We start from the raw sequence: 14,270 nt of genomic DNA on the forward strand, positions 1-14,270 counted from the left end.
AGCTAAGGTCTGAAAGGAAAGCCCCTATTACTTGTTAATGTAGCCGTGCAGCCTTTGAATGCCTCCTCTGGCTTTCTTAGTGGAAAGCCCTGGCTGTGGGGATGCAGGTGTGTAACAATATTAGTCACCTAATGCAAATAAGGATTAAACTTTGGCTATACTGAAATCAGTTAGTGTCTTGCCTATAAGTACACCTGTCTCTGAGTTTAGATGAACGGTGTGCAAGGAACCACCACCTTGGTGGCGTCAATATAGCAAGAAGACATTTTGGTATAAACTAGTCAGAATGTGGAGAGTAAGAAATTATTGGCTGATGTAAGGGGCTTACTGAAAACAGCCAGATAAAGACAACAGAACATGCAGGTCCTAAATTCCAAGTGTAAGATACACTTCTCTGCAGAGACTGCTATAAGGAATTGCTGTACAAGAGATGAGACAAACTGATATAATATCCCCTTTTAGCTGTAAAATCCATGGAACAATGAGCTGTAATAGCTCATTTCTAAATTCATTTCAATTCTAAAGCAATAAAGAATAATATTGATAATCATAGTTAATTTCTGTGTATATAAGAAACTGGTGTTGCAGTCATTACTGTAGGTTTATTTATAACATTATTTAAAATGATAACATTTGAGCTGCTGCTTCTGAAAAAAAATCTTTTGATTTACTGAAGACATTTAAATGATCTGAATGTTATTTCTGACCAATTCTGAACGCTTGAATATCTGAACTAATTCCAGGAAAATGCTTACAAAAATATTTTTTTTTCAATCGAAGCTGATCTTATTCAATTTCAATATCTTGATGAACAACAATCTTTACAAAGCCAAATATTTTGCTGACATAAACTAGTAGGGCTTCCGTGAAGGTGATGGCCCTTTCCTTTCTATATTAAATTATGGGTCTAGGATTAGACTGCAGCACTATGTCTACAACAAACATATTACTTACATACAAGGTGGGTGAGAGCTAATCTACCAAAAATAATCAGGGATAGAGTTACCACTGATAACCTAAGCTCTAAAAGGGAGATTAATAAAAGCAGTGGAGATTTTGCCATTAGTGTGACAACTGCTGCACTTGCTTGAAATGTCAATGGGTTTGGATATTCTGGCTTGATGCAAAGTAATTCAGCCCATTCTATGTAGAAGTGCACATAGAAGGGGAACATTAATTGCTGGACAAAAGGCACATCTTCTCTTTCAATGCAGTTATACATACCTCGTCTCGGTCCCCGACACCAGAGATGGGGAATCCCTGCACATGGGGACAAGCAATCAGTCCTATATTGTGAGATTTATTGATCCACATTACATTGGTGCCACAGCAGCTTCCCAGAGCTGTGTCAGGGCTAGTAGCCAGCAGTCACTGAGTCCCTGACCTCAGCTTCATTCTGGGACTCTGAGAGGAGTCAAAGAGCACTCAGCAAGAATTAAATCATCTCTGACAGCTTCAACTCGCACTGAATTTCCTGCCATATAAGGGTTCAATATTTTCGAGGGGCCATGAGGATGGGCATAACTTCTTTCAAACTGTGGCTATACCTCCTTTCCTCACTTGGCACTTGGCTGACATGAGCTGTTTTGCAGATGGTCAGGCATTCTGCTAAGCCATTCTTCTGAAAGGCACTTTTTCCAGGAGGGAGGGGATGCTAGCCCCCAAAGCATGCAGCAAGGCCGTAATTTCTGGTTGACTGAACTGCTGATATTTTCATAACAAAAGCGACACCGGTAGTGGACATTTTGCACCCATCTAATACAGTATCTTGGAACAAGCATCAACCTGTACAGGTCATGACAAAACAGGTGGCAAAGCATTGGGCAGGGACTAAGACTTAGCATTCAGTTTCTGCTTATGACACTGAGTTCCTATGAGGTGTTAGGGAACTGCTGTTTTTCCTGCTTTTCATTTCCCATTCCACATGCCTTCTCTGCATGAGGCTCTCTTGCACTGTGATTTTGCAGACAGCCTGGCACAAAGGGATTTCACAAGATCCCAGCTGGGGCCTTAAGGCACTTCTGAAGTTCCTTTTCATCTTTGGTGATGTTTTGTACTCCTCCTTCCTCAGACAACTGGTCATCTCCTCTCAGTCTGCAGAATGTCGACTGTTAAGTAAGCAGCAGAGGGTCATCTCTGTCACTCCAGATGCTTGTCAGCAGCCCCTTACCAGTTGCTTTTTTATCACACGCACTTTGAATGCTTGGTGGAAGCAGGGTTATTCCTTTCCCACTGGCTTTGCAATGCCAAAGAACTGAAAAATGCCCCCAAGACATAAGACTCCAGAGCCCAAAGTACATGGGGTTTTGTGCTGCAGGTCATGCAGCCTAAAGCAAATGGATTTCCCAAGGTCACACACACTTAACTTCAGTGTCCCATTTTTGGAGATTCTGCCCTTCATTTTGCTGGGGAAGGAAACACTGGGACCAAGCACTCAACTATGTTGCAAACAAGCAGTGAGATCCCCTTGCTAAAGGAGGTCTGAACCTGTAGGTGCATGTGGTATGTACCATGCTCCGTGGCCTCACCACCCTTGCTTAGCAGCTGTGCAGCCCAGACACCTGGTACCGCGCTTGATCTAATCAGCGCTGCTCCACATCTCCCCATTTCAATCTTGGATTTAATGTTTTCAGAGCCAGGGAAGAGTGTAGCTGTGCTTTCAGTCTCTTCTTACTGAGGTGTCCAAAATAGGATTTAAGAACCTGATACAATGTACTCATTTGGAAAAACGCTTGTTTGTCTGGCTCCTGGCTTCATCTGGCAGACAGTTTAGGAATAGGTTTACCAGGTTATTTTGGGGACTAATGCTTTTAAATATTTGGTTTGATTCTGATATCCATATCATATCAGTAACAACCAGAATACATTTCTGAATCATAGTAGAAATCTAACCATGCAACTCCAGCTATTAGAAATTAAGAATGTAGATCTAAGATAGCAGTGTATACTATGTGAAATTTGATACTATCATTCCCAAATACTGTTTATAAAGGCTGCATGGTAAAAAAAAAAAAAAAAGAAAAAGAAAAAAACCCACACCAACAAAAAAAAAACCCTGTATGAAGCTTTGGGATTTCTTTGCCTGCACATGCCTACCTTAGCAGCCTCAAAATCAATTTAAAGCATTCCATTGACATGTGCATACACATAAAAAAGCCACTTGAAAAGAGCTCCACAGTGTTACTATTAAAACTACTTGGTACTTTAATTTTCTCTCTAGAAGCTACATCTCTTAACAAATCAGTAATGGAGAGGATAGAAGGGCACAGAAGGAGAATGCACTGACTCTGTAACACAAAACAATCCTAAAGCTATTTTAAATAATACTGAAGTCAGAACTAGGCCTTATCAGTGCTAAGGCACAGGGCAAAAGTGATGCACACCCATAGCCTTCCCCATCAGCTATACTGGCAGGGCTCCTCAGCAAAGGATGACAGCCTTTCTGACCCTGTGAGCTGTGCAATGGAGACATTACATGGCCAAAAGCCACAAGCCTCAGGCCACATCCTTCAGAGCCTGTGAGAAGGGACAGTCCAGGGAACAGCTTGCAAACAGGGCCCAGAGATCTCCAGTGCCCACCTCGTCCCTGCAGGAGTTTTTAACACTGACTATCACAGCAATGGAGTTTTGCCAGCTGTTTAAAATCTCACTGCAGTAGCCTGGCTTTATCCTTCTGGCTTTGAAAACTGAAAATGTTGACTTTAACCTTTGGTGTGGGTGGTGCCAATTAGAAGCATATTCACAGTGCAAATCAAATCCAAAGCCGGTGCTTATTTTACCCCTCACAGATATCCACAAGAGTCATAAGAGAAATAAGCAAAGCCAATAGACAGGCACAGTAATTCTATCCGCAAGAAGTATAAAGTGAAACCTCCTCCCCCAGTCCCTGTCGCACACAAACACACACCTACTTCTCTACCAGAAATAAGTACAGCATGATACAGAAATCTGATGACAGTCAGGATATATTGTAAAAGGCAGCTGTTGGACTGCAGTATAGAAGAAGCCTGAGGAGATGCTCCTGGTGATGAAGAGGCCCAAAGGAATCTTTGTAGGTGACCTGCTAGATCAGTCTTTTAATGATATTGACAATAAAGAGTATATTTACAGGTGTGCAGCAGAGAATTTTCAGTTCTTGTTTAAATTAAATCTGTGCAACTTGTGCTACTCCTGATGTTATTAACTCTCATTATTTGAGGCATGTGATGGTCTTTTTTCACTTAGGTAAGTGTGTAGACCTCGGAAACATACAGGAATGCCTGAAAACATGATCTCAAAAGGTCTAGAAACAAAGATACTGGGTTTTTTTCTGAACAAAGTCTATGATTTTTAAGCCAGTCTTGGCATTTTGCAGACAGACAGGGAGATCAACACTGTTCATGTTTAAGTCCTCACACAGACAATATGCTTTGTACCCCACTGTTTCTTTGAGGCAAAGATTAGAAATCAGTAGTAGAAAGCAGACAAAGAAATGTCACCCATGCTTGTCCAAGAACTACTTTGAAGGAAACTTCCACTGACCTTTACCTGCCGAATTTTCCCTACAGCATTACACTCAGCCTTTAACATCTCCTCAAGCAGCCTTTGCCTTTCAATGGCAACAAGCGTTTCCATACATTGACCTTAATATGGTGTGACATCCCCTTACTGTATCATCAATTCTGCCTAATAAAACTGGCACCTCAGTTAACAAAGGTTAGAAACTTGCTTCCAAATGTTTGGCTTCATTTCAGGGTTTCACAACAGGCTTTGTGCACTCTCAGGTGCCGTTGCATACTTGAGAGAAGTTACTGTGATGAGCTCTCTGTCAATCTCAGCACCCATACTCATGCCCAGTGGCAAAGCAAGCAACAAGGCAGCATCTAGGTGGATGAGAGTCCTCAAAGCATGGACAGACAAAAAGTTTCCATGTATTTCATTGTGGCTTTATGTTATCATGGCACTTCACAGTGTAAAGAGAGAGGACTGAGAGGATTAATGAAGGGCAGGTGCTGATCCTCTGTGCTTTGCAGCACTGTAACCTTACTTCACGTTCTCACTTAATTTCAATTGAGTATATGTATTACTGACAGCATGTTTTTAATCCCCCTCCTAGAACATATCCTGAGGAGATAATGGATTGTAATTTCACAGGATAAGATCGAGTAACCACATTATCAGAAGCTGATCAGCCACCAAGGAAGGAAGATGAAAAGAAATACAATAAGGCAAAGCCATTTGTCACAAACGGCAGCAATATAGAACTGGCAAAACCACGCTCTTCCAGCTGAGATTAAATGCATCTTTCTTTTGTGCAAAACTATTATGTGCAAGATGAAGTTGCAAGCACTTGGAACAGTTTCAAGAAAACAAAATGTTGTTCAAATATGCAGGTTTTATTGACGCTGAAGCACTTCTAAAGGTTTGCTTATTTGGATGAAGAGATTCTGAGGTTCAGAACAATTTGGCCTCTCTAATAATTTCTGACCAGTAGGAGGGAAGAACAACCTTGACTAGAACACCTACAGATTCCTAAAGGACCTATTTCAACATAAAAATATTCAAAAGATTTTGTTTGCTAATGTAGAATGTACAAAAATACTAAAACCTCAATTATTGTCACAAAATATAATCACGGTTGTTCAGCCAGTTCTAGCCAGAAAGAGGTTTAAAAAGTTTACGATGACAAAAAGAAGCCTAGCTCCTGTTTTACAATACTTCTTTTTTTTTTGTTTGAAGTTCTTGGGGTGGTTGGTCTTTTATCACTTTTGAAATATTACGTGTTATTTTTTCTCATACAAGAAGTCAGATCGTTCTCAGTCTTTTTCATTTCAGAGCTTCATTAATTAGGTTTCTGAAACATCTGTCAGCATAACCTCCTTCTTTCACAAACTTCCAAGTTTTCAGGAAAGTTGCCATTTAGTATGACATTTTTAATATTCAGGCTTAGCCCAAAAATTATTCTTGAGCTAAAAGAAAAATGATCAGTCTTTCTTCTACATTCATTTTGTGACTAAAAAATGTTCTCGTGACATTCTTCTCTCCAAGCAGAACGATTTTGAGAAACAGCAGAATTCCTGAAAACTTGGAATTAGACAAGTGATCAAAAGAGGATTTTATTTATTTTATTACAACAGTTGTTCAGTGCCAGTTTTTTTCAAGCTTGAAATGTTTGGAAAAAATGTTTCCATGCAGCAAAATTTAAAAACAAAAGCAAGCATGCTCATCAGATTTAAATACTCTTTTTTTTTCCCTAATTTTTGTCTCCTGTTTAGACTTTTCTGCCTATACAGCTAAATCAGCTGCCCCCAGACTACTACCATTCTCAGTGATGACCCTGATGAAGAAGTGATGCTACCCCAACTTGGATATTGTCCTGGGCTAGTGCCTTCTGTTTCATGTTTATTTCTGCCAAGACTACACCAGGATCCCCTCACTAGCGTTGTTTAAAACAGTAAAGGAAATATACCATATTTAAGACACTACAAGAAACCCACTCTTTATTTATACCTCAGAAGCAGAATTGAAGTTTCACCTGAGATCAGACCATTTTTCCACTAGGGCTGGGGCCCGGTCCAGCATGGGCAGCAGGGCTCAGCCAGGCAGCTCTGCTTGCAGCAGGGTTGGGTGAAAATGTCACTGACCTACTACTTCCAATTCAGCAGGATCGCATGGTCAAGATTACCACCTCATCAAACTTGCCGTCTTCACACCTGGAGCCGACACATACCCTGAAATAAAACCTGACTTTCATGAGGAAACCCAGCCAGACTGCAGGATCCTGACAGAATCACAGTAGGTAGTAGCTTCATGGGGAGCCCGGTGGCACATCCACGTGTGCCATTCGGAATTGTGAGAGTTGGCTCTCTCACAAGCTAGTTGGGCAAGATGTCCCTTTCACTCATGCCTGGACATGATAAGGCTCCAGAAACCAGGTTCAGGATGTCCTGCGTCCCGACTACCTCTCTCTTCTTGGAGAATGCCCAGCAGATCAGGCTCTTGAGCCCCTGCGTAACTTCAAAGGACAAGGTACAGACAAGTACCCCATGCTGAGACACCTGCCTGCCCTGCACAGGACAGGGTGCCCCGGTACCTTAACACTGGACTCTGAATGCCTCTCCAGGACCCACCTGCCTGAGAGCAGAGTGCCATAGCACTTGCGTCCCTTTTAGGATGTGGCCTGTGCTCTGTGCTACAAGTTTGTACTCTGAGGAGAAAGCAGAATTGACCCATAGGGGAAGTGAGCTGCCTGCAGACATGAAGTCGATGGATCTCAGTACAGCGTCAGGGCATCCTGCCACGCACAAGAGGATGGGGCCCATGTGAGCTCCAGGCCTCTGTTCACTTCCATTGTTAATCACTAGAAAGAAGTACAGACACAAACAAGTTTGCCTTTCATCTATGTAATGGTATTATACCACACAGCAACCTGGAACAAGCTGAGCAGAACAGGGTTTTATACTTGAGCTCCAAGGAAAAATGTTAGCTTTAGCAATGCTTCTGTGGCTTCTTGTAAAACGCTTGTATTCCTAGTGAAGAAAGCATTTTCCACTTGGCTCTTTGTTGCTGGCGCATCCCAATTTATTCATACTTTGTTTTATCACACCAACATTGGCACAGAAGCATTTTAAAATAAAAAATTTGCTTCTCTACAGCACTGTTGGCAGGGAATAGTGTACTAATTTGTGTAAAGTTTGCAATGCACAGACTTCCCTTGTCCTGTAGCAAATCAGAAAGGAGAGAGGCTTGCTGCTTATATTAGTTAGCATGTGACAACTCAGCGGTAAGTAGTTTGGCTCTGAGGACAAGCAAAGCCAAAGCAGACGGTTGCCACAGTAGACTCTAAAACCTTGACAGGAGGTGATATGTACGCTCAGGCTGCCAAAAGACAGCACTTGTTGCTTGACACATTAGGACAACAGCATGTCACTCAACACCTCTGGAGTCTGAGTTCCAGTTTAACAGCTCCTAGTCAGGACTGACTGTGACCATCTTGCAAACAATGTCAGGACAACCACCGTGTGGTTTTATCCAGCTGTCAGAATTATCTTTGCTTTAAAAAAAAAAACCAAAAGGCTGATGCTGTTTGTAGGCTGGCAACTGTCTGTAAAGCATTCCTGCAATTTCCATAGCCGTCCTGGGGGCAAGGTCAGACAGATAGATGTGACAAGGAGAGGTGTGGCATTTAACAGTCTGGGAAGCAACACTGGAGGATTACAAGTAAGATATGGGCATGCTTCACCAGGATTTCTTGTTGCAGAAGGCAACTTAGATCCACAGACAGCTTAAAAAATGCTGTAAAATAAAGCCCCTGAGCAGAAATAACGTCCTCCCTCTATACCCAACTGTAAGAAGTACTCTAAGAGGCTGAAGGTGCTGCTCATTTATAAGGGTGAAATTAAGGAAGATTCAGCATCACATCTGCAATCTTCCAGGGCTAGAAATTTACCAGTGGAAAGGGAAAATCCATAGTTGTCTAGTGGGACTTGATGCAGTTATCACTAGTTCCACAAGCTGATGAGATACATAAATTCTTTTTTTTTTTTTTTAACAAATAGGGAAACTCTCCAAGAACCCTGGCTTACCCGTGCTACCTTACAGCAGGAGACTGCAGTATTTCTCTGCATTTGAAAGGATCAGTCCTATCATCCAGGCTGCTAGACATCTTATACAGCCTTAATAAATAATTGGTCCTGTGTCCTGTCTGAAAAGCAATGAGGTATAGCTTTGCTTTTTCTTCCCTGACCATCATATTTTTCCATATGCCCAGCACCTCAAGCTGTCAGACATTTGGCAAACCAGGTACTACGGCAGATGTACTTAAGCATAATCCCTGTGTACTGCTCCGTTGTGCTGACTGGGAGGTGTGAGCTGACCAGGGTTGCTTGCTGGGCGTGTGTGACAGCCATGCTGTACCTTCACAGTCCCTGTCTCTTTTGCTCTCTCTCCACAGCTGCAGACAACTGTGGTCATCACTGCCACAAAAAATCCCTGCTCCAACTTGCTTTCTGCTGCGACTTTCTACTGAGAGCAAACCACATACCAGTACCACAGTTTAGAGGTCTTTGTGCCAGAGCTCTTGGTGTTATTACAGCCTCAAGAGGAACTGGCTGTACCTGCAAGTCTCATTACAGGTAAAGAACCTGCTTTGCTGTTGCTGCTGCTAATGCAGAGGAATTGGGAGTTGCATTCGTTCTCAAAAAAAGCTGATTGTGCATGCAGAAGAACAACAGGCAAGAACAGACATGGAAAATAACTAGTAAAGAGACTTAATCACTGTCTGTTACAGTTTTTCTTTGTAGGTTTAGCTATTAGAGCACCCAGCTGCCATGTGGACTGTTGGTGTATACAGTTTTAGTAATAAAAATGGACATATTGCAAAGCCTTAGATTCCTAATGACCATTTGAATTCAAATCTTTTCTCTGAATTCACAGCATTTAGAACAAAGCAGACTGACCACTGGTGGTGGTGCTGATCACTGGTGTAAGCTAAGCACAGGACTACCTATACAGAGGGAAACACAGACTCCACCTTGGAATGTTTCACAGAATCCCAGAATCCCAGGTTGGAAGGGACCTCAGGGATCATCTAGTCCAACCTTTCTAGGAAGAGCGCAGTCTAGACAAGATGGCCCAGCACCCTGTCCAGACGACTCTTGAAGGTGTCCAACGTGGCCGAGTCAACCACTTCCCTGGGGAGATTATTCCAATGGTGACTGTCCTCACTGTGAAGAGTTTTCCTCTTGTGTCCAATCGGAATCTCCCCAAGAGCAACTTGTGTCCATTCCCCCTGCCCGGGACCTCACACATTTCCTTCAGAGCACTTCCTTACCAGACTAACACCCATTTAAACTTAAATACATGGTTCTTAAGCCAGAATAAAAATACAGCTTTAATGAATAGGACCAAAAAAGAGTTTCTCTTTAATTTTCTCCCAGAAAATATCTCTATTTTCAGCTAGCTGTAGCATTCAAGGGTAAAAAAGAATCTGTCAGAACAGAAACATAGCAACCGTCTATCTTGCTTTTGCACATCTTACCAGAAGGTAAGGATGAAATAATTTCTGCTTGTTCTGCTTGTATAAATTGTGTTATTACATGCTAACTACTGCAGCGCACCTTTTTAAAACACTCCTAAACAAAGTGAAAGGTTCTTTTAAGAACAGTGGAGGCCCCAGGAATCCTAGACGTACAGCCCAGCAGATCCCCTGCTGTGGCTGATGCACAGGCTGGACTCATTGCCGGTGGGGCGCTGCGCAGACCTGCGAACCTGGCGGACCAGGAGACAGGCTGAGCTCCTCAGGCCCATGCCTTTAGTTAGCACTGCTGAGATGCTGATAAAGAAGTAGTCAGACACCTTCACCAGCAAAATCCTTAATTTTAATTGCTTTAATACTGTTCTGTGTATTGCTAAAGGGCAAGTTCTGAGCCAAAATTAATGGGTTCCTACTTGATGCTCTCTAGATTTTGAGAGACAAGCATTTCAGTATCAGTAGTTTCTCACATAGATATACTTTTCCAGCTCTCTTGCAAAATGCAACCCAAAAAAAGGCAAACTCTTCAGCAGCAGTATGTGCCTCATTTTCAATAGCTCTGTCAGCTTTGTCTCAAAGAAGCTGAAGTACAGTTTACATCTCTCCCTCCTGAAATCCAACAACTGATGGAAACAATACAGGACAATATAAAAGTGCCATTGTAGCATCTGTAACTACTTAAAAACACCAGAACAAGCAGAAAGTCATTAGCAAGACTACTGAAACCCACAAATTAAATTATATATTTCTCCCCTGAGGAAAATGGGAGATTGAGCATCGCAAACTATTCCAGAGTAAAAGACCATCTGGGCAGAATTTTGAAAATCACAGCAAGTGCATTAGTGTGGGTTGGGCGTTTGGCCAGAGAGAGCTTTCCAAAAACTGCAGGCCTCAGGGTGCTCAGTGGACAGTGACCCGGAGGCTGAGCTCAGAAGCAACACAAACCGAAATGAAATTCTTTGCTGCAGCCAGAAGAAACTTGGGTTTGGTTGATTAACACCAACATGTTTATGTCCTTGATTAAAAGTATCTGAATGAAGGACTTAAAAAATGAAATATTTTGAAACCTAAGAAAGATAGTAACATTTTATGGGATAAAAGGTTTAGAGATATTTCAGTTTAGTTGTTGTCTCATTCAGATTATTTTAGCCTAGAAATTAATAAAATATTGCTATTCGCACCATTCAGCACAGGAAACTGCTGGATGGTGCAAAAATGTACCTTTCCTATATACATAATCAGCGGACAGAAGGTAGAACAAGGCACCTAAATCAGGCCTGGGAAAAAACACTCCCTTTTCTGTGGAGTTGCATGCCTAAGGTTGGGCTCTCTGAATATCCTTCTAGTTGTCCACCATCAGAAACTCACAAGGAATGAAAGCTCTGCTTTCTGGTCTGCTTTAGTCACTATGTAACCTAAATTTTGGAATTAGCGAACTTCTCAGAAATGGAGGGCAGGGGTCCAGTCAAGCTGTAGGTAATCAGAAACTGCACTTGAGTTTTCAGCTACAAAAAGCCTTCCAGTAGCACAGGACTCCCGTGAGACTTAAGACGAGTTACTACCCCATTCTCAGGGCAGCGCATGTGCACACCTGCCGCCAGAGAGAGAAGGACAAGGTCATCATTCCAACGGTAACACTTGCAGACAAGCTTTTTATTATGAAAACATCTGCATAAATCTGTTAGCCCCAGCACATTTATTGTCATTCCTTAGTGGGCAGCCAAGATCAAGGTCTGGCCTTTCGTTTTCAGCACACAGCCCAATTAACAACAGATACATATATAAAATAAAAGCCTATTCTGAGAGCTTTTATTTATCATTTTGTTTGCAGAGTAAATAGGTTAGGTTTAATTTGTGTTTGTTAAAGTCCATGAAGGTGGCTGAATGAGAGACAAATACAATTATCTTTACTATGGGAATAAACACATAATGAAATCCTAGCTTTCCCTCTTGAAAATAACATACTTCACAATAAGTATAGATTTTGGCAAAGCAATGTTCCCCTGCCACACAGCACATGTTTAATGAAGTTACTCCTCAGCTGTTTGGTGCTGAACTGAATTGAGCCAAAATGAGAAGCTAACTGAGTTTGTAATCACTCCTAGTCCATTAAAGTGGAAGCCTCCACCAAAGGAAAACACTTTGCAGTTTCAATCTAAAAAGTATGTCAGCTTATCAAAAATATAATAATTCTGTATTTCACAAAGCAATTAGAGCAGAAAGCAATCGCAGAACGGAATTAGGAGGGACTTGTGATCAGATCTTCCATCAGGATCGCTCAGACCAGATGGGTTCATACAACCTCAGAACTCTCCCTTTGCCTTGTCACATTCTGGCCAGCAACAGCTTTGGCACGCGTATACTGAAAGAATGCCAATGGCACTTGCCTGCACTGCAATTAATAAGCAAGGTTTTAATTTACCTATTTAAAAAATTACATTCTAGGAAGCTAATGCAAAGCCATTTTATTAACAAAACAAAGTATTTTCTTTGGCCTGAATGAATGACTCCAATATTACACAGCCCACCCAAACTCAGAAGGGAAGATTTTTTGTTTCAGAAAAAAAACAAGACTTTTTGCATGGAAAACTATGTCACTGGAACAGTATGTGCTGCAAAATGGAGCTTTAATAGTCAGTAAAGACAGAAAAAGGCAGTGCTTGCTACCTCATAGCTAGCAGGTTTTCAAATTATGGAATTCATCTGTCGCACTCCACTTAGCATATCTGTATCACTTCATCAAGTAATGCCACCATTAGATAGTTATTCTAATAGTGAACAGGTAAGTGAACAGGTAAGGGTGATTGAACGGGGAGGAAAAAGTCAGGATTTTTTTTTCTTTTTCTCTAATGCTGAAGAGTAAAGGTTCCTCTTTAACTTGCTTTAAATGTGGAGGAATCTGAAAAAAAGGGAATATAAAACAAGGCAATTTACTTAATACAAGAGAAATCTGCAGGCTTATTTCAGGGGCAGATCTCTAGTGGTTCTTGCACTTCTCAAGGCTAAATGCACACAAAGAACTTTACTGCATGGATAAATGATTTACCATACCATATGACTTCTGCACCTCCCCCTCGAGCAAGGAGATTTTCCCATTCAATGTCCTGATATAAGCACTTGGAGAAGTGGGGAATGCATGGATGCTTATTTGGAGAATTGCCTGACGCTCTTGGCAGTTTGTGTGTTCAACTGCTGCCTCTGCTGTGGAGGCTCAAAAGACTGCGGTGTATCTATCCCTGCTCCATACAGCAGCATGGGCACAGCCAGCCCACTCAAGAGACCTCCAGACTTTGCAACCTAGACCTTGAGAACTACTTGACCAAAGACTACTGCTTTTCAGCTGCTGTGGAGAACAAAGACGGTAAAGATGGAGACTGAATTTTTAGGGACAAGTCTCAAGTCACTCTGAAGTTTGGACCACAGTTTGGTCTATGTAAATCGTTTATCCATGCAGTAAAGTTCTTTGCAGTAAAGACTTGTCCCTAAAAATTCAGCATCCATGCATTCCCCACTCGGGGACATATGGCAGCACAGTCGTATGGTATGGAACATCCCTTTGGCCAGTTTGGGATACTGTCCTGGTTTCAGCTGGGATTAATTTTTTTTCCTAGTAGCTGGCATAGTGCTGTGTTTTGGATGTAGTATGAGAATAATGTTGATAACACACTGGTGTTTTAGTTATTGCTAAGTAGTGTTTATACAAAATCAAGGACTTTTCAGCTCCCCATGCTTCTAACAGGTGCACAAGAAGCTGGGAGGAGACACAGGCTGGACAACTGACCCCAACCGGCCAAAGGGATATTTCACACCATATGACATCATGCTCAGTATATTAAGCGGGGAGACTTGGCCAGGGGGCAGCAGTTGCTGCTTGGGGACAGGCTGGGCATCAGTCAGCGGGTGGTGAGCAGTTGCATCACTTGTTTCTCCTGGGTTTCGTTCCAGTCTCTCCCCTTTTTGTGGCTTTCCTTTTCACTACAATATTATTATTATTGTTGTTATTATTATGATGATTATGATTATTATATTTTAATTATTAAACTGTTCTTGTCTCAGCCCTGAGTTTTCTTACATTTGCCCTTCCAATTCTCTCCTGCATCCCACTGGTAGGGAGTGAGCGAGCAAGCGGCTGCGTGGCACTTAGTTGCTGGCTGGGGCTAAACCATGACAACCTGTGGAAACACAGGCTGCGCTTCATCCCATCGCTGATTTTTGTTAGCACAGCTGAAGCCATCGAGAGGTTTTAGTAGCCACTGGG

General features: G+C 42.0%; 1 protein-coding gene and 1 long non-coding RNA gene across 2 annotated transcripts in view; one reads left to right on the forward strand and one right to left on the reverse strand.

The window, feature by feature from the left end:
• The window catches only part of TECRL (trans-2,3-enoyl-CoA reductase like), a 77,418-nt gene extending 73,781 nt beyond the window's left edge, over positions 1–3,637 (reverse strand). The window contains exon 1 of the mRNA XM_075090575.1: positions 1,225–3,637. Within this exon, the coding sequence (XP_074946676.1) occupies positions 1,225–1,314 (90 nt within the window). The 5' untranslated portion in view covers positions 1,315–3,637. The remainder of the gene's footprint in view (positions 1–1,224) is intronic.
• The window catches only part of LOC142056187 (uncharacterized), a 140,676-nt gene extending 126,618 nt beyond the window's left edge, over positions 1–14,058 (forward strand). The window contains exons 6-8 of the long non-coding RNA XR_012660254.1: positions 6,255–8,698; positions 8,933–9,113; positions 9,415–14,058. This is a non-coding gene — a long non-coding RNA (uncharacterized LOC142056187). The remainder of the gene's footprint in view (positions 1–6,254; positions 8,699–8,932; positions 9,114–9,414) is intronic.
• The last annotated feature ends 212 nt before the right edge of the window (positions 14,059–14,270 follow it).

This window comes from Phalacrocorax aristotelis, chromosome 4, assembly GCF_949628215.1.
Source record: "Phalacrocorax aristotelis chromosome 4, bGulAri2.1, whole genome shotgun sequence".
Lineage (NCBI taxonomy): Eukaryota > Metazoa > Chordata > Aves > Suliformes > Phalacrocoracidae > Phalacrocorax > Phalacrocorax aristotelis.